Genomic DNA, 20,217 nt, shown 5'->3' with positions numbered 1-20,217 from the left:
TTTTAAAAATAAAGAAATAGTAATAACTCTTATTTCTTTTTTTTTTTTTGTTTTTAAAAATATAAAATAGTAATAATTGCTATGAAATATACTAAATCGTATGTAAAAAGTGTGACTTATATAATGTTTTCAAAAATCATAATTAAAATTTTAGACAATAAAAGTTTTTTAATACTTTAATTTTTTTTAGCTGAGCATACCTTGCCTTTAATTATTTTTCAAAAAATAAAAATAAAAATGCAACAATAACAATAACAACACAAAAAGATTAGATTCGAAATTTCCAAATCTTTTCTTTTATTTTCCTTTATTTTGATATGTTTTCTCAGCAACCAAACAGATAAAAGAGGATTGGTGAGGAAAATGAGGAGAAATTGATGGGAAAAAGAAAGAACACATGCAGAGGAGAATGAAGAAGCAAGGGAGGGACTGGCGAGGAGGGCTTTGGCGTGTCGAGGCCTGTAGGTTTTGGGCCTAAATCCCAACTTCTCATGCAGAGGCGTAATTTTGATATGATGAAAATTTTATTGAATATGATTTTTTTTCTTTTTTTTACACTTTGGCACAAATATTTCTGAAATATCATTAAAAATAAAAACGATAATTTAAATAAATTAAACATTTTTAATAAATAATTTAACGGTAACATTTTTAATAACATGGATACTCTTATGCATAATTTGTACTATAAAAACATTTAGATAATTGAGTGCTTTTCTTCTACTTTTCCACTCTCACATAATGAAGCCAGGCAGCTTTTCCTTTTTACACCCTGTCTGGGCCCTCACTACCAATAATGCAGATTCCCCTCTTGACCATTTCCGATCTCACAAAAGTATTTCTGGAGAATATCTGCTAGATCTAACCAAAATCCTTTCTTGTTCTGGGGAGTTTGAGTTTTGATTTCTCTTGCTTCCGTCCCTTTTCGATAAGGATACCATGGCTTTTGTTGGAGAGGCTATTCTCTCTTCTTTCTTTGACACCCTGTTCGACAAGTTATCTTCGGTCCTGATCGATTATACTCGCCAAGTGCAAGTTCATGATGAGCTCAACAAGTGGGAGAAAACACTGAAGAAAATTAATGCCGTGCTGGAGGATGCGGAGGAGAAGCAGATGGAAGAGAAGGTGGTGAAGATATGGCTGGACGACCTCAGTGACTTGGCTTATGATGTGGAGGACATCCTGGACGACTTGGCCACTCAAGCTTTGGGGCGGCAGTTGATGGTGGAAACTCAACCCAGCACTAGTAAGTTCCGGAGCCTTATCCCTTCTTGTTGTACTAGTTTCACTCCAAGTGCTATTAAGTTCAATGTTGAGATGAGGACCAAGATAGAGAATATCACTGCCAGGTTGGAAAATATTTCTTCACGGAAAAATAATCTCCTTTCAACAGAAAAAAATTCTGGGAAAAGGTCCGCCAAAACAAGAGAAATACCACACACCACTTCTTTGGTAGATGAACCTATTGTTTATGGAAGGGAAACAGAGAAAGCAGCCATAGTCGACTCTTTGCTCCATTATCATGAGCCAAGTGATGATGCAGTCCGTGTCATTGCCATAATTGGCATGGCAGGCGTGGGCAAAACTACTCTTGCTCAGTTTGCCTACAACCATGATGGAGTGAAGAGTCATTTTGATCTAAGAGTTTGGGTTTGCGTCTCTGATGAGTTTGATGTCGTGGGGGTAACCAGGACAATTCTTCAGTCAGTTGCCTCTACCTCTAGGAAATCCGATGCCAAGGATCTCAACCAGCTTCAAGTCCAACTGAATGATGAACTCTCTGGAAAAAAGTTTCTCCTTGTTTTAGACGACGTTTGGAGTCAGGATTGTAATAAATGGAACCTTTTATACAAGCCAATGAGAACTGGAGCACAAGGCAGCAGGGTTATTGTCACCACTCGTGATCAAAGGGTTGTACCAGCTGTCAGAGCCAGCTCAGCTTATCCCCTCGAGGTGTTATCAAATGACGATTGCTTATCTTTGTTTGCCCAGCATGCATTTATACATACCAGAAACTTTGATAATCATCCACACTTGAGAGCTGTCGGCGAACGAATTGTGAAAAAGTGCAGGGGGCTACCTTTGGCTGCAAAGGCCTTAGGAGGAATGTTGCGCACACAACTAAATCGTGATGCATGGGAGGAAATACTCGGAAGCAAGATATGGGAGTTACCAAAAGAGAATAACAGTATTCTTCCAGCTCTCAAATTGAGTTATCATCATCTTCCTTCTCATTTGAAGTGCTGCTTTGCTTACTGCTCTATATTTCCAAAGGACTACGAATTCAATGTGGATGAATTAGTCTTGCTGTGGATGGGAGAGGGATTCCTTCACCAAGTGAACAGAAAGAAGCAGATGGAGGAGATAGGCACCGCGTACTTTCATGAATTATTAGCAAGGTCTTTTTTCCAACAATCTAATCATCATTCATCACAATTTGTGATGCATGATCTTATTCATGATCTTGCTCAATTGGTTGCTGGAGACGTATGTTTCAATTTGGAGGACAAATTGGAAAACGATGACCAACATGCTATTTCTGCAAGAGCTCGTCATTCATGTTTCACTCGGCAAGAATTTGAGGTTGTTGGAAAATTTGAAGCCTTTGACAAAGCGAAGAATCTACGCACATTAATAGCAGTACCAATCACAATGCCTCAAGATTCATTTACTTTGTCCGGAAAAATATCTAACCAGGTGTTACATAACCTAATAATGCCAATGAGATACTTGCGGGTACTATCTTTGACTGATTATATCATGGGAGAGCTACCATGTTTGATTGGTGAGTTAATACATCTGCGTTATCTCAATTTTTCCAACTCTAGGATACAAAGTCTACCTAATTCAGTGGGTCATCTTTATAATTTACAAACGTTGATATTACGTGGTTGTCATGAACTTACCGAATTGCCTATAGGGATTGGAAAGCTGAAAAACCTTCGGCACCTTGATATTACACGTACAAGTCGACTACGAGAAATGCCTTTCCAATTTAGCAACCTCACAAATTTGCAAGTGTTGACTAGGTTCATTGTGAGCAAAAGTAGAGGGGTTGGAATTGACGAACTCAAGAATTGTTCGAACCTCCAAGGAGTGCTTTCTATTTCTAGTTTGCAAGAGGTAGTGGATGTTGGAGAGGCAAGAGCTCCTAATTTAAAAGATAAAAAAAAAATTGAAGAGTTGACGATGCAGTGGAGTAATGATTCTTGGGATGTACGAAACGATATATGTGAACTGCATGTCTTGGAGTCCTTGCAGCCTCGTGAAAATTTAAAAAGGCTCACAATTGCATTTTATGGTGGATCCAAATTTCCAAGTTGGTTAGGAGATCCCTCATTCTCAGTAATGGTGGAACTAACTCTCAAAAATTGCCAAAAATGCATGTTATTACCAAATCTGGGTGGACTATCGGTGCTCAAGGTTTTGTGTATTGAAGGTATGAGCCAAGTTAAAAGCATAGGTGCTGAATTTTATGGAGAGAGTATGAATCCTTTTGCATCTTTGAAGGAGTTGAGGTTTAAGGATATGCCAGAATGGGAAAATTGGTCTCATTCTAATTTCATCAAGGAAAATGTGGGAACATTTCCCCATCTTGAAAAGTTTTTTATGAGGAAATGTCCAAAACTGATTGGGGAATTGCCGAAATGCCTGCAGTCCCTAGTAGAGCTTGAAGTGTTAGAATGTCCGGGATTGATGTGTGGGCTTCCAAAACTTGCATCTCTCCGTGAATTAACTTTAAAAGAATGCGATGAGGCAGTGTTGGGAGGTGCTCAGTTTGATCTTCCATCCCTCGTTACTGTAAATCTCATCCAGATTTCAAGATTGACATGTTTGAGGACCGGATTTACTAGATCCTTGGTAGCCTTGCAAGAATTGCGGATATACAATTGTGATGGGCTGACATGTTTGTGGGAGGAGCAATGGCTGCCTTGCAATCTTAAAAAATTGGAAATACGTGATTGTGCTAATCTGGAGAAGCTGTCGAATGGATTGCAAACTCTCACACGTCTTGAAGAGCTGGAGATATGGAGTTGCCCCAAACTAGAGTCATTTCCTGATTCGGGTTTCCCACCAATGCTAAGACGCCTAGAGTTGTTCTATTGTGAGGGTCTAAAATCGCTGCCTCATAACTACAGCTCGTGTCCGCTTGAAGTCTTGACGATTGAGTGTTCTCCATTTCTCAAATGCTTCCCAAATGGTGAGCTACCCACCACACTCAAGAACCTTCGTATTAGAAATTGTCTAAGTCTAGAGTCTCTACCAGAGGGGCTGATGCACCACAATTCAACCTCCAGCAGCAACACTTGTTGTCTTGAAACATTGTTAATAGATAATTGTTCCTCTCTCAATTCCTTTCCAACAGGGGAGTTACCCTTCACTCTCAAGAAACTTTCTATAACCAGATGCACAAACTTGGAGTCAGTGTCAGAGAAAATGTCACCCAACAGTACAGCCCTAGAGTATTTACAACTTATGGAGTATCCAAATCTGAAAAGCCTACAAGGATGCCTTGACAGCCTTCGGAAGCTCGTCATAAACGATTGTGGAGGTCTGGAGTGCTTTCCAGAAAGAGGCTTGTCCATCCCTAACCTCGAATACCTTAAAATTGAGGGATGTGAGAATCTTAAATCTCTAACACATCAAATGAGAAACCTCAAATCTCTGCGCAGCTTGACCATATCCGAATGCCTAGGATTGGAGTCCTTTCCGAAAGAGGGTTTGGCCCCTAACCTAGCATCACTTGGGATCAATAACTGTAAGAATCTGAAAACGCCCATATCTGAGTGGGGCTTCGACACCCTGACCACTCTTTCTCATTTGATTATTAGGGAAATGTTTCCAGATATGGTTTCCTTTCCGGTTAAAGAGAGTCGTCTTCTCTTTTCTCTCACCCGCCTTTATATCGATGGAATGGAATCCTTAGCCTCCTTGGCTCTCTGCAACCTCATCTCTCTTCGATCCCTAGATATCTCAAATTGCCCTAACCTCTGGTCCTTAGGGCCGCTTCCTGCAACACTTGAAGAACTTTTCATCTCTGGTTGTCCTACCATAGAAGAAAGATACTTAAAAGAGGGAGGAGAATATTGGTCTAACGTCGCCCACATCCCCTGCATTTATGAAGGCATTCAAAGTACGCCCATTTGCAACTTGGTTCCAATTTCTTTTATTTTTACTTTTGAGTTTTTGTTTATTTTACATTTTTCTATCCTAATGCAATTTTGTAACCAGGATATGACATTGTAGATTGGATGCTGGATGGAATCATAGATGACTTGACCTTCCTTGATTTCAACGATTCAAATTTTCTCATCTAAATTTTAAAATTGTGAGAATCTTCTTTTCTCATCTATCTTATTTCCTTGTTCTCTAAAATGTTTCTCTTTCTACATGATTAAATCATATTTCCTTTTGCATGGCACCCTTAAGCTAACAGACCTCATATTGTTGTATGTAAGAAGTATAGAAGAGGTAGATGAAATTCGAGTCAACACCCTTTATTCACATGCTAGTATGTTGTTCTCAATTATTCATTCGATTGCAACAATTTTATTGTGGCTTAAGTTTGATCTTAAGAAGATTTCTGGTTGCACTTGCTTAGTTTAGTTCCAATTGACCTGGTTTCTTCATTCAATATTTCAAACACATTTGCTTATTTCTATTCCAACAATTTGATGAAGCTGGTTTTTGTCCATAGAAATGGTACTGGCTTCTTAATTTCTCAAATATTTAAATTAACATGTAAATATGATTGACCTAAGATTTTCACATCCCTATGTAGAGGGAAAAGCTAGGTTTTTAACACATGAATCAATTTCAAATTGGATTTTATTTTTCAATCACAAAAATGGAAGCGGAGACCAACCCATTAATAAGTTACTCCCATAATTCCATTAACATCATAATAATAATCTTAACTCCCTAATTTTTCTGCACATGTAGAAAGACAAAAGGTGCATTTCAAAACTCATCACAACTCAAGGTTTTTCCCTTTTTCTTTTTATTTTTTTAATATTTTAATTTTGTTCATTAATTTTTTCTTTTCCATTTTTACGTTCATTACCAAGGTTGATCCTTGATTGTTCAGGTGTTCCGTAATTTATGGAAAGGGGTTTGGCCCCATTGTTTAGTTTGGGTTCAATTGTGGGAAGCTTGAGACGCCTCTCTATGAGTGGCACTGGTGCACCAGGCCTTTACGGATAAAAAATTCATTCTGCTTGTTTCTCTAACTTCAGGTTAGCTTAATTTTTGCTGAAAGTTTCTTCAAGTGCTATTCATCTTAAGTTGTGCTAAGCTTTGGTCCCTACTGCTGAAGAAAGAGCTGAACACAACACCTAGTGCTTGAAATCCAGAATTTTCCTGTTGTGAGACAAAATTGCTTAAAAGAGAAAGGAGAAAGTTTGGATCAGTATTGCCTACATCTCCAACATTCAGCAACATGACCTCATTGGAAATATGAATTTAAATTGAGTTGTGTTATTCCTACTCTAGAAGTTGAGAGATGGATCATTCTTTCCTTCACCCAGGTATGCTTGACTAACCACCGATGCTTAAGTCTGTTTTTCCTTGGTCTAAATATCCACTTCTATAATTAATAGAAACTTCTTTTCTACATGTAGGAGGGAGAAAAATAATGCAGTGGCAGACTAAGTTCCTAACAAATGTATGACGGTATGTTATTGACTCAATCATAGTTGATGGTTTTCCTTTTTGTTTGTTGAATAGAATTCATAGGTTTCTTTGTTGTGTAAGTCATAATTTTCATGCCATTGTATTTCTTCCACCAGCTCAAGTGCTTCTTAATTAGAATTTCAATGAGTACTTTTATAGTTCATTGTTTGTGTACGTAAGTGTTGAGGAGCATTTCACATTGGGGGCAATGATCACACTTACAATGCTTTGTTAGGCAAATTCTATTCAATTGGGCTAACCCTTTTTTCCCTTTTTTTGGTACTTCCTGAATGTAAGGTGGTAGGTGGTGGAAGCTCGATGGATTTGCCATACCATGACTTTTCTGCTAGTTGATGGCATAAAAATGAAAGGAATTTTGACGCTTTTGGCTCTCCAAGAAGAACTCAACTTAAGGACATCAATGTTGTGCTTTTACATTTGTAGTCGCTGAAGCAAAATCAACCATCTTTGGTTTTGGTGCTTAGTGTAGAATGTAAGAAATGTGAAGCTTGTTTTCTCCTTAGACATTAGTAGCAGATGTTTCTATAGGATTTGGTTCTCTGGTATGGTGATTTGAACATTTTTATTTTCTTAAAAGTTGTAATACCTTGAGTTTTTTTCCTTTCTTTTTAAAAAGAAATTTGTGAGGATACTATAATATCCTTTTTACCATAGAGGATTATTTCTATACTGGCCCATGGATTTTCCCTCATTATTGGAGGGTTTTTTGCGTAAATCTTGTTGTACCTTTAATTTCATTGCTTTCACGAATGCCCATTTCTTGTGTCATAAACTTTTTTGTCTTAGAGGATGAGGGGCTGATGACACAACTTAAAATGAAACCATAAACATACATGTCTAGGTGCAGCCAAAACTTCAACTCCATTAATCAACGCAATTGGAAGCTTAACCCCAAAATATAGATGTCTTTTCAATGTTGCTTAAGTTACTTAGGCTAGTGAGAGAAAAGTTAGAAGTTCTAGAACCTGTTTGAAAATGAAAATGAGAACTATTTTCTATTGAAAATAATGTATAAAAAATGAATAAAATACTTTTTTGTTAACACATAAGTCCCAAGCTTATTTCGTCATTGTGCATTTGAGATGTTCTCTCATAAATGGTTTCCTTTCAAATGATGAGTGTCTTCTTCTTACATCTCTCACCTGTCTTGGAATCTGGATGATGGAGTCCCTAGCCTCCTTGGAACGTCATGCAAGAAATGGAGCCTAAATATTTTAATAATGTGGAGGAGATCTGATTGATGGATACTAATTTAAAGAGAAAGGAGAACATTGAAAAGTTAATGATGGAATGACAAAGTGATTTTGAGGATTTTCAAAATGAAGGGAACCATATGAATGTGCTTGAGTTACTACGACCTCATAGAAATCTAAAAAAGCTCATAGTTGCTTTGGGGATATCTGCTCTTTCAAGGTTATAGAAAATTTTAGAGATACGATGGATATTAATGTAAAGAGAAAGGAGAACATTAAAGAGTAAATGGTAGAATGAAAAAGTGATTTTGATTATTTGTAAAATGAAGGGAATGGTATAAATGTGCTTGAATTGCTATGAACTTGTAGAAATCTGAAAAAGTTTATAGGCGAATTCTATAGAAGAAGAAACTTCCCCAAATGGACAATAGTTCTATCAAGCATGCCAAAATAATTTTGAATTGGTCAATTCCACATCTCATGTTAGCTCTTGATATTCTTAAACTTTTAGGTTATGTTTGGATTCAGAAAATTTGAAGAAAAATGGAAGAAAAAAATAGAAAGGAAAATCATAAGAAAAGAAAAATAAAAAAGCTACTTCAACTCATTTCACTTGCTTTAATTCTCATATATAAAGATTAAATAATTTTAAAATATATAAAATTTTGGCTAATTTTAATTTTGTTTGATTTCTTTTATATTTCTTATAATAAAATAAAACATGAAAACATATTCTTCTTTTTTTTAATATTTTTTCTTTTACTTTTGGCAGAAGTCACTTCTTATGTTTTTTAAGGCTTTTTTTTTTCTACATTTACTTTGTACAATATTGTACTTTAAACAAATTTTGTCATTAAAATATGTAAACGAAATCACTTATAATGATTAACTTAAAAAAATGTGTAATGTCATGGAATTAATTTGAGGTTAGATTAGTTAAAATAGGTTTTCTTTTCTCTTTTTTTTTTTGAAAAGAAAAATTATATATATATATATATATTATTTATATGTTAGTTTAGAAATGAGGTGTATCAAACCATTTCCAGGTGAAATTCAATTTTGATAAAAAAATTAGTATATAGTTAGTACAATAGAAAAACACTTAAATAAGGCTACAACTATATTTTGTTACCAGAAAATATTAAGAAAAAAAAAAATGCTAAGAAAAATAGTTCTCTTATGTTTAGTTTTACTATGAAAAATATGAAAGAAAATAAAATATAATTAAAATTACTTAGAAATTTATGTAAATTGAAATTATTTAATCTTAATATTGTTACGAAAAAATGATGATAGATAATATGAAGAAAAATAAAATAAAAACACACAAATTTACGTAAAAAAAAATGAAAAAAACTATAAGTGAAGGAGAAGAAAATTCACTATGTCAAAAATTAGTACAAAATGAGAGAAGGGGAGAGAAGAGGAGAGAAAAGCAAGCAACTACCGCATAGACATAAAACATCATAATCGTAAAAAATCTTATAATTTTTCTTCACCATATATGTTGCACCGCGAACAGATACAATGGAGAAAAATAAATTAAACGAGTTTAAATAAACATATAAAAATAATTTATTATTTTTTAATCTATTTTTTTTCTTTACTTTTTTTATTTCCTTCCACTTTCCTCAATTTTTTTCACTCAAATTTTTCACAACCAAACATAGCCTACATGTTTGATGACTTCTGAATAATTTTAAGCAATGTTATTAAATAATAACATGGATATTCTAGTGTACAGTTTGTATTACAAAAACCATTTTCTTTTCTTTTATTTTCTCTTATTTCAAACACCACAAATGCAACTACTACCAATAATGCAAATTCTTCTTTACACCCGGTCTGGACCTCACCCCCAACAACTCCATGCTATTACCAACAAGTTGGAGACTAATTTATTAAATGTCTCACACTCAAAAATGAAAATATCAGTAATCACGAATATATTGATAATGAAATTTTATGAATATATCGGAGTTATATCGATAGATATTTTGACACAAAATATCGATAGATATTTTGACACAAAATATCGATAGATCAAAAATTAATCAAAACTTATAAAAATATGAGAAAAAACTCTTAAAAATGAAATTAAAAGTATAATACACATTTTAAAATTGTTTTGTTGAAAGAAATGACATATATATAATTTGGGATATTAAATTTAATTATATCGTGTTGGTCAATAAGAAAAGTAAATTTTGTAAGTGTATACTTATTATGAAGTTAAATTATTATAAATATATTAATTATGTGATTTAAATATATTACTATATTAAGTTAATTTACTTACATCTATTGAAAATATATTAATTAATTATAAAAATATACTAATTTAAATTTAGTATTGTATTAATTTAAAAATATACTAAGTAAATTTATTCTCAATATATTATTATTATACTTGAATATCAAAATAAAATAAAATTATTAATTTAAAACTAAATTGTTGCAACTATACTGATTATGTGATTTAAATGTATTTATGATTTTTATTTAAAAATATTGGTACGTTTTCACATAAAATATTTATGATTTTGTATTTGTTTTATATTTACTTAGTATATAAAATAAATTATAATATAATTAAAATTAACTTATTTATAATAATTTAATTTTTTTAATCGATTTTTCACCGATATATCTCTATATATTTAATATATTTTCAAAATTTTAAATATTTTTTCATTTAAGGCGGATATTTTGCTTGTATTGTCGATATATCTATGATTACCGATATATCATCAAGATATTTCTATCGGATAATATATTTTACCTATATATTGCATCCACCTTTTCCGATATATTGCCGATATATCCCGATGTTTTCGTCCTTACTCGCACTCCACGAATTGGTGAACCCTAATAAATTAAACAAATCAAAATCAAGCGTGAGATTCAAAATCAAAATTAAAATTTGTTTTTTCTAGGAGTTAACTAGGTAGTTTTATTAAATAAAAATTAATAAATTTAGAATTAAAATGAGTTTCAATTCTTTTTTCTTAGAAAAGAGGCACTAATGTTTTCTTTAGTAATTGTTTTTTAAAATAGTTATGAAAAACGGCTTTTTAGAATAATTTTTTTAAACGGTTTTATAGAATAAAAGTCAATTTGAAAATCTAAAATATTTTTAATATTTTTAAATATGTTTTAAAAATAATTTCTACATCTAATGTTTTATTTTTAATTATTTTGCATATTCGTATAATTATTTTTTTAAAATAGCATTCAAAAATAAATGAAAACAATAAAAAAAAAATCTATTTTCTGTTCTGAAGAGTAAAAAACAGATAGTTTTCTGGTTGGCCGACAATATTCCTGATCCAAATTAGATGGGGACAAAGGGCAGCTGTTAAGATTAATCTAAAATATAGAGTGGGAAACCCACTTGCAATATAAAAATATGCATACACACGTCAAGAAATTTGCTGGAGATTCCTTACATTTTAGATGAATTTTTAATTAATGTGATGAGTATTAATAAAAGATCAATTGCAGGAGTTGTTAAGTATCATTAGATTAATAAAAGGGAATCTTAATACAGTGTGCTAACATCAAATATGTGATTATAATCACAATTTGATTGGAGGATCTCAACCGTACAAAGTGATGAATATGGGTGTGGTCAAAGAGGAATGACATTGTAATCTATAATTGCTCCATAACCAACCTTGTCTGACTTTCTACTTGTGCTGTTCTGATTCTGAGTCGTTTCTCTGCCTTTGATTTCTCGTACTTGCTTCCATGGCTTTTGTTGGAGAGGCTTTTCTCTCTTCTTTCTTTAAGACTCTGTTGGACGAGTTGATCTCTTCTGACCTGCTCGATTATGCTCGCCAAGTGCAAGTTCATGCTGAGCTCAACAAGTGGGAGAAAACACTGAAGAAAATTCATGCCGTGCTGGAGGATGCGGAGGAGAAGCAGATGGAAAACCAAGTGGTGAAGATATGGCTCGACGACCTCAGAGACTTGGCTTATGATGTGGAGGACATCCTGGACGAATTGGCCACTGAAGCTTTGGGGCGGAAGTTGATGGCGGAAACTCAACCCAGTACAAGTAAGTTCCGGAGCCTTATCCCTTCTTGTTGTACTAGCTTCACTCCAAGTGCTATTAAGTTCAATGTTAAGATGAGGTCCAAGATAGAGAAGATCACTGAAAGGTTGCAAGATATTTCTTCACAGCAAAATAATCTCCTTTTAACTGAAAAAGTTACCGGGAAAAGGTCCGCCAAAGCAACAGAAATACTACCCACCACTTCTTTGGTAGATGAATCGCGTGTTTGTGGTAGGGAAACCGATAAAGCAGCCATACTCGACTTGTTGCTCCACGATCATGAGCCAAGTGATGACGCAGTCCGTGTCATTCCCATAATTGGCATGGGAGGCGTGGGCAAAACTACTCTTGCTCAGCTTGCCTACAACGATGACAAAGTGGAGAGTCATTTTGATCTAAGAGTTTGGGCTTGTGTCTCTGATGATTTTGATGTCTTGAGGGTAACAAAGACAATTGTTCAGTCTGTTGCTTCTGATATGTCCGATTTCAACGATCTCAACCTGCTTCAAGTCAAACTGAAAGAGAAACTCTCTGGAACAAAGTTTCTTCTTGTTTTAGACGATGTTTGGAATCAGAATTGTGATAAATGGGATACTTTGTACGCTCCAATGAGGACTGGAGCACAAGGCAGCAGGGTTATTGTCACAACTCGTAATCAAGGGGTTGTATCAGCCATCGGAGCCAGCTCAGCCTATCCCCTCAAGGAGTTATCCAATGATGAGTGCTTGTCTTTGCTTGCCCAGCAAGCATTAGGTACAAGAAACTTCCATAATCATCCACACCTGAGAGTTGTTGGTGAAGAAATAGTGAAAAAGTGCAAAGGGCTACCTTTGGCTGCAAAGGCCTTGGGAGGAATGTTGCGCACAAAACTGAATCGTGATGCGTGGGAGGATATACTGAAAAGCAAGATATGGGACTTACCAGATCAAGAGAATAACACTATTCTTCCAGCTCTCAAATTGAGTTATCATCATCTTCCTTCACATTTGAAGTGCTGCTTTGCTTATTGCTCTATATTTCCGAAGGACTACGAATTCGATGTGGATGAATTAGTCTTGCTGTGGATGGGAGAGGGATTCTTGCATCAAGTAAATAGACAGAAGCAAATGGAGGAGATAGGCACCGAATTCTTTCATGAATTATTTGCAAGGTCATTTTTCCAACAATCAAATCATAGTTCATCACAATTTGTGATGCATGATCTTGTTCATGATCTTGCTCAATTCGTTGCTGGAGGTGTATGTTTTAATTTGGAGGAAAAAATTGAAAATAATCAGCAACATACTATTTGTGAAAGAGCTCGTCATTCAGGTTTCACTCGGCAAGTTTACGAGGTTGTTGGAAAATTTAAAGCCTTTGATAAAGTGAAGAACCTACGCACGTTAATAGTATTATCAATCATGAAGTATCCATTTGGATATATATCTAAGCAGGTGGTACATGACCTAATAATGCCAATGAGATGCTTAAGGGTACTATCTTTGGCTGGTTATTGCATGGGTGAAGTACCAAGTTCGATTGGTGAGTTAATACATCTGCGTTATCTCAATTTTTCCGAATCTAATATACAAAGTCTACCTAATTCAGTGGGCCATCTTTATAATTTACAAACGTTGATATTACGTGGTTGTCGTCAACTTACCAAATTGCCTACAGGGATTGGAAAGCTGAAAAACCTTCGGCACCTTGATATTACGGGTACAAGTCAACAACTAGAAATGCCTTTCCAATTAAGCAACCTCACAAATTTGCAAGTGTTGACTAGGTTCATTGTGAGCAAAAGTAGAGGGGTCGGAATTGAAGAACTCAAGAATTGTTCGAACCTCCAAGGAGTGCTTTCTATTTCTGGGTTGCAAGAGGTAGTGGATGTTGGAGAGGCAAGAGCTGCTAATTTAAAAGATAAAAAAAAAATTGAAGAGTTGACGATGCAGTGGAGTAATGACTGTTGGGATGCACGAAACGATAAACGTGAATTACGTGTCTTGGAGTCCTTGCAGCCTCGTGAAAATTTAAGAAGGCTCACAATTGCATTTTATGGTGGATCCAAATTTCCAAGTTGGTTAGGAGATCCCTCATTCTCAGTAACGGTGGAACTAACTCTCAAAAATTGCAAAAAATGCACGTTATTACCAAATCTGGGTGGGCTATCGATGCTCAAGGTTTTGTGTATTGAAGGTATGAGCGAAGTTAAAAGCATAGGTGCTGAATTTTATGGAGAGAGTATGAATCCTTTTGCATCTTTGAAGGAGTTGAGGTTTGAGGATATGCCAGAATGGGAAAGTTGGTCTCATTCTAATCTCATTAAGGAAGATGTGGGAACATTTCCCCATCTTGAAAAGTTTTTGATAAGGAAATGTCCAAAACTGATTGGGGAATTACCGAAATGCCTGCAGTCCCTAGTAGAGCTTGAAGTGTTAGAATGTCCGGGATTGATGTGTGGGCTTCCAAAACTTGCATCTCTCCGTGAATTAAATTTAAAAGAATGTGATGAGGCAGTGTTGGGAGGTGCTCAGTTTGATCTTCCATCCCTCGTTACTGTAAATCTCATCCAGATTTCAAGATTGGCATGTTTGAGGACCGGATTTACTAGATCCTTGGTAGCCTTGCAAGAATTGAAGATACACGGTTGTGATGGGCTGACATGTTTGTGGGAGGAGCAATGGCTGCCTTGCAATCTTAAAAAATTGGAAATACGTGATTGTGCTAATCTGGAGAAGCTGTCGAATGGATTGCAAACTCTCACACGTCTTGAAGAGCTGGAGATACGGAGTTGCCCCAAACTAGAGTCATTTCCTGATTCGGGTTTCCCACCAATGCTAAGACGCCTTAAGTTGTTCTATTGTGGGGGTCTAAAATCGCTGCCTCATAACTACAACTCATGTCCGCTTGCAGTCTTGACGATTTACGGTTCTCCATTTCTCAAATGCTTCCCAAATGGTGAGCTACCCACCACACTCAAGAAGCTTTATATTTGGGATTGTCAAAGTCTTGAGTCTCTACCAGAGGGGCTGATGCACCACAATTCGACCTCCAGCAGCAACACTTGTTGTCTTGAAGATTTGTGGATAAGGAATTGTTCCTCTCTTAATTCCTTTCCAACAGGGGAGTTACCCTCTACTCTCAAGAAACTTACTATTGTTCGATGCACAAACTTGGAGTCAGTGTCACAGAAAATTGCACCCAACAGTACAGCCCTAGAGTATTTACAACTTGAGTGGTATCCAAATCTGGAAAGCCTACAAGGATGCCTTGACAGCCTTCGGCAGCTGAGAATAAATGTTTGTGGAGGTCTGGAGTGCTTTCCAGAAAGAGGCTTGTCCATCCCTAACCTCGAATTCCTTGAAATTGAGGGATGTGAGACTCTTAAATCTCTAACACATCAAATGAGAAACCTCAAATCTCTGCGCAGCTTGACCATATCCGAATGCCCAGGATTGAAGTCCTTTCCGGAAGAGGGTTTGGCCCCTAACCTAACATCACTTGAGATCGCTAACTGTAAGAATCTGAAAACGCCCATATCTGAGTGGGGCCTCGACACCCTCACCTCTCTTTCTAAATTGACTATTAGGAACATGTTTCCAAATATGGTTTCCTTCCCCGATGAAGAGTGTCTTCTTCCCATTTCTCTCACCTCCCTTAAAATCAAAGGAATGGAATCCCTAGCCTCCTTGGCTCTCCACAACCTCATCTCTCTTCGATTCTTACATATCATAAATTGCCCTAACCTCCGATCCTTAGGGCCGCTTCCTGCAACACTTGCAGAACTTGACATATATGATTGTCCTACCATAGAAGAAAGATACTTAAAGGAGGGAGGAGAATATTGGTCCAACGTCGCCCACATTCCCCGCATATCTAAAGGTAGTTGAAGTATGCCCATTCGCAACTTAGTTCCAAATTCTTTTATTTTTACTTTTTAGTTTTTGTTTATTTTACGTTTTTCTATCTTAATGCAATTTTGTAACCAGGAGGTTTCTCTCGAATTCTGGATTGAATCTTAGATCACTCTCCCTTCCTTAATTTCAACTAGGTATGTTCAACAATTCAAATTTTCCCATCTAAATTTTAAAATCGTGAGAATCTTTTTTCTCATCTATCTTATTTCCTTGTTCTCTAAAATGTTTCTAGTGTATTTCTCTTTCTACATAATTAAATCATATTTCCTTTTGCATGCCACCCTTACGTCAAAAGATCTCATACAGATGAAATTCACATGTTAGTATGTTGTTCTCAATTATTCATTCGGTTGCAACAATTTTATTGTGGCTTAAGTTTGATCTCAAGAAGATTTCTGGTTGCACTTGCTTAGTTTAGTTCCAATTGACCTGGTTTTTTCATTCGATATTTCAAACACATTTGCTTATTTCTATTCCAACAATTTGATGAAGCTAGTTTTAGTCTATAGAAAGGGTACTGACTTCTTAATTTCTCAAATATTTAAATTAACATGTAAATATGATTGGGCTAAGATTTTCACATCCCTATGTAGAAGGAAATAGATAGGCTTTTAACACATGAATCAATTTCAAATTAGATTTTATTTTTCAATCACAAAAATGGAAGCAGAGACCCACCTATTATTAAGCTACTCCCATAATTCCATTAACATCATAATAATAATCTTAACTCCCTAATTTTTCTGCACATGTAGAAAGACATAGTGCATTTCAAAACTCATCGCAACTCGACATTTTTCCATTTTTCTTTTTTATTTTTTTTAAATATTTTACTTTTGTTCATTAATTTTTTTCTTTTCCATTTTTACATCCAGTGTCAAGGTTGATCCTTGATTGTTCAGGTGTTTTGTAATTTCTGGAAGGGGGTTTGGCCGGCCCCATTGTTTAGTTTAGGTTCAATTGTGGGAAGCTTGAGACGCCTCTCCATGAGTGGCACTGGTGCACCAGGCCTTTACGGATAAAACATTCATTCTGCTTGTTCCTCTAACTTCAGGTAAGCTTAATTTTTGCTGAAAGTTTCTTCAAGTGCTATTGATCTCAAGTTGTCCTAAGCTTTGGTATTTTTTGTTGAAGGAAGAGCTGAATGCAACAGCTAGTGCTTGAAATCCAGAATTCTCCTATTGTGAGACAAAATTGCTTAAAGGAGAAAGGAGAAAATTTGGATCAGCATTGCCTACATCTCCAACATTCAACAACATGACCTCATTGGAAATATGAATTTATATTGAATTGTGTTATTCCTACAGTAGAAGTTGAGAGATAGACCATTCTTTCCTGTAGCTAGGTATGCTTGACTAACCACAGATGCTTAAGTCTGTTTTTTCTTGGTCTAAATATGGGGTTTCGCATCTATAATTAATAGAAACTTATTTTCTACATGTAGGCGGGAGAAAAATGATGCAGTGGCAGACTAAGTTCCTAACAAAAGTATGACGGTATATTATTGACTCAATCATAGTTGATGGTTTTCCTTTTTGTTTGTTGAGTAGAATTCGTAGGTTTCTTTGTTGTGTAAGTCATATTTTCATGCCATTGTATTTGTACCACCAGCTCAAGTGTTTCTTAATTAGAATTTCAATGAGCACTTTTATAGTTCATTGTTTGTGTATATGTGAGTGTTGACAAGCATTTCACATTGGGGGCAATGATCACATTTGCAATGCTTGGGTTAGCCATATTCTATTAAGTTGGGCTAACCCTTTTTTCCTTTTTTTTGGGTACTTCCTGAATATAAGGTGGTAGGTGGTAGAAGCTTGATGGATTTGCCATGCAATGACTTTTCTGCTAGTTGATGGCATAAAAATGAAAGGAATTTTGACGCTTATGGCTCTCCAAGAAGAACTCAACTTAAGGACGTCAATGTTGTGCTTTTACATTTGTAGTGGCTCAAGAAAAATCAACCGTCTTTGGTTTCGGTGCTTAGTGTAGAATGTAAGAAATGTGAAGTTTGTTTTCTCCTTAAACATTAGTAGCAGATGTTTTTGTAGGATTTGGTTTTCTAGTATGGTGATTTGAACATTTTTATTTCCTTAAAAGTTGTAATACCTCAAGTTTTTTTTCCTTTCTTTTTAAAAAGAAATTTGTGAGAATATTGTAATTTCCTTTTTACCATAGTGGATTATTTCTATATCGGCCCGTGGTTTTTCCCTCATCATTGGAGGGTTTTCCACGTAAATCTTGGTGTACCTTTAATTTCATTACTTTCACAAATGTCCATTTCTTGTGTCAAACTTTTCTGTCTTAGAGGATGAAGGGGTGATGACACAACTTAAAATGAAACCATAAACGTACATGTCTAAGTGCAACCAGAACTTCAACTCCAGCAATCAACACAATTGGAAGCTTAACCCAAAATATAGCTGTCTTTTTAGTGCTTCTTAAGTTACTTATGCTAGTGAGAGAAAATAATGTATAAAAAAATGATATAAAATGTTTTTTGTGTTAACACGTAAGTCCCAAGCTTATTTCGTCATTGCGTATTCGAGATGTTCTCTCATAAATGGTTTCCTTTCAAATGATGAGTGTCTTCTTCTTACATCTCTCACCTCTCTTGGAATCCGGATGATGGAGTCCCTAGCCTCCTTGGAACGTCATGCAAGAAATGGAGCCTAAATATTTTAATAAAGTAGACGATATCTGATTGATGGATGCTAATTTAAAGAGAAAGGAGAACATTGAAGAGTTAATGATGGAATGACAAAGTGATTTTGAAGATATGCAAAATGAAGGGACTGATATGAATGTGCTTGATTTGCAAAATTCTATAGAGGAAGAAACTTCCCCAAATAAACAAGGGTTCTATCGATCAAGCCAAAATAATTTTGAATTAGTCAATTCCACCTCTCATGTTAGCTCTTGGTATTCTTAAACTTTTAGGCTTTGTTTGACTTCAACTCATTTAAAATAAAATAAAATAAAAATAAAAACGCTACTTCAACTCATTTAACTTATTTTAATTTTTATATATAAAGATTAAATAATTTAAAAATATATAAATTCTTAACTAATTTTAATTTTATTTGATTTCTTTCATATGTTATATAATAAAATAAGGCATGAAAACATCTTCTTTCTTTTTTTTTTAATATTTTTTCTTTTTCTTTGGACAGAAGTCACTTAATATGTTTTTTAAGGCTTTTTTTTTCCACATTTACTTTGTACAATATTGTACTTCAAACAAATTTTGTAATTAAAATATGTAAACGAAATCACTTATAATGATTAACTTAAAAAAGGTGTAATGTCATGAAATTAATTTGAGGTTAGATTAGTCAAGATGTAAAATAGGTTTTCTTTTCTTTTTTCTTGTTTGGAAAGAAAAATTAAAAAATATATATTTTATTTATATGTTAATTTAGAAATGAGGTGTATCAAACCCAAGGATATGAGAACCAACCTCCCACAACTTCAAATTAACAGTTGTGAGAATCTGAAATCCCTGCCATTCCAAATGAGAAGCCTCAAATCTCTTAAAGGGCTAAGGATATGGGGATTTGCCCCCCAACCTAACATCACTTGTTGTTGGAAGGTGTCACAACCTGGAAACGCCCCAATTCTATGTAAGAATTGACCATTATGATGTCTTCTCATAAATATAGCGAATGTGTAAGTTTCTTCACCACATACCTGGGTGACATTCAACACCCAATGGTTGAAATCCTAAGACAGAGGTGTTTTTAAGGAGAAATGAGGAATTCTGTCTCAGCATTGCCTACATCTTTGACATTCAACAACATGACCTTGTGAGAAAATTCCATGTATATTGAATTATTTGCTTTGCACATAGTGTCAACTACATGGTCAAAAGCCATCATCATCAAAGTCACACTTATTTTAGAAAAATCATAATTAAGAACTTAACTTTATAAAATTCAAAATTCATACATGTGTGTAAAAATAATTAAGATTTTGTACATTTTTCGATCAAAGCTATTACTTTTAACTAGATACAATATTTTAAAGAAATAATTACTACATTTGATCATCTTAAATATTACATTTGACCGATGAGTACATAAAACTTGAATTATTTTTATAAAAATTTTAATCTTTTTTTCTAAGTGAATGAAACACAATTTTCCTAATGACATTTCCCTTAACTTCGGTTTTCATTTTTCTCTTTTTGAAAAATTAAATAAACACACTTATCCTCAAAAATATAATAAAAAACCAATATATTTCCTATTTTTTATTTTTAAAATAAAAATAATAATAACTTCAATATAATATAAAATAGCTCTTATTGTAACTCACCTTATGACTTTAAAAATTATATTTAATTTTTTTTTAAGATTTAGGTAATAAATTTTTTTAATAC

General features: G+C 34.6%; 2 protein-coding genes and 1 long non-coding RNA gene across 10 annotated transcripts; all 3 read left to right on the top strand.

Annotated features, from left to right (window-relative positions):
* Positions 1–788: 788 nt before the first annotated feature.
* Positions 789–7,370, top strand: LOC100259950 (putative disease resistance RPP13-like protein 1). Of its 7 annotated transcripts, none has more exons than XM_059741637.1 (6): positions 789–5,134; positions 5,233–5,329; positions 6,089–6,236; positions 6,317–6,527; positions 6,621–6,672; positions 6,970–7,370. In XM_059741637.1, exons 1-2 carry the CDS (start codon positions 940–942, stop codon positions 5,316–5,318), a joined length of 4,281 nt encoding a protein of 1,426 aa, XP_059597620.1. In that variant the 5' UTR covers positions 789–939; the 3' UTR covers positions 5,319–5,329; positions 6,089–6,236; positions 6,317–6,527; positions 6,621–6,672; positions 6,970–7,370. The 7 variants fall into 7 exon arrangements, with proteins under 7 accessions (XP_059597620.1, XP_059597621.1, XP_019080014.1 ...); XM_059741638.1 differs by having other exon boundaries at positions 5,233–5,983; XM_019224469.2 differs by lacking the exon at positions 6,089–6,236 and having other exon boundaries at positions 6,237–6,527.
* Positions 7,371–11,693: 4,323 nt separating this feature from the next.
* LOC132254926 (putative disease resistance RPP13-like protein 1) lies at positions 11,694–15,812 on the top strand. Its single transcript, XM_059741993.1, has one exon. It carries the CDS (start codon positions 11,814–11,816, stop codon positions 15,810–15,812), a length of 3,999 nt encoding a protein of 1,332 aa, XP_059597976.1. The 5' UTR covers positions 11,694–11,813.
* A 97-nt stretch (positions 15,813–15,909) lies between these two features.
* LOC132254872 (uncharacterized) lies at positions 15,910–18,027 on the top strand. 2 transcript variants are annotated; one of them, XR_009467336.1, is made up of 5 exons: positions 15,910–15,973; positions 16,715–16,893; positions 16,974–17,184; positions 17,284–17,335; positions 17,636–18,027. It is a non-coding gene; the product is annotated as an uncharacterized LOC132254872 (long non-coding RNA). The 2 variants fall into 2 exon arrangements; XR_009467335.1 differs by having other exon boundaries at positions 17,284–18,027.
* Positions 18,028–20,217: the final 2,190 nt, after the last annotated feature.

The sequence above is a fragment of the Vitis vinifera genome, chromosome 13 (assembly GCF_030704535.1).
Source record: "Vitis vinifera cultivar Pinot Noir 40024 chromosome 13, ASM3070453v1".
Taxonomy (NCBI): domain Eukaryota; kingdom Viridiplantae; phylum Streptophyta; class Magnoliopsida; order Vitales; family Vitaceae; genus Vitis; species Vitis vinifera.
This window is presented reverse-complemented; position numbering and strand designations above follow the sequence as displayed.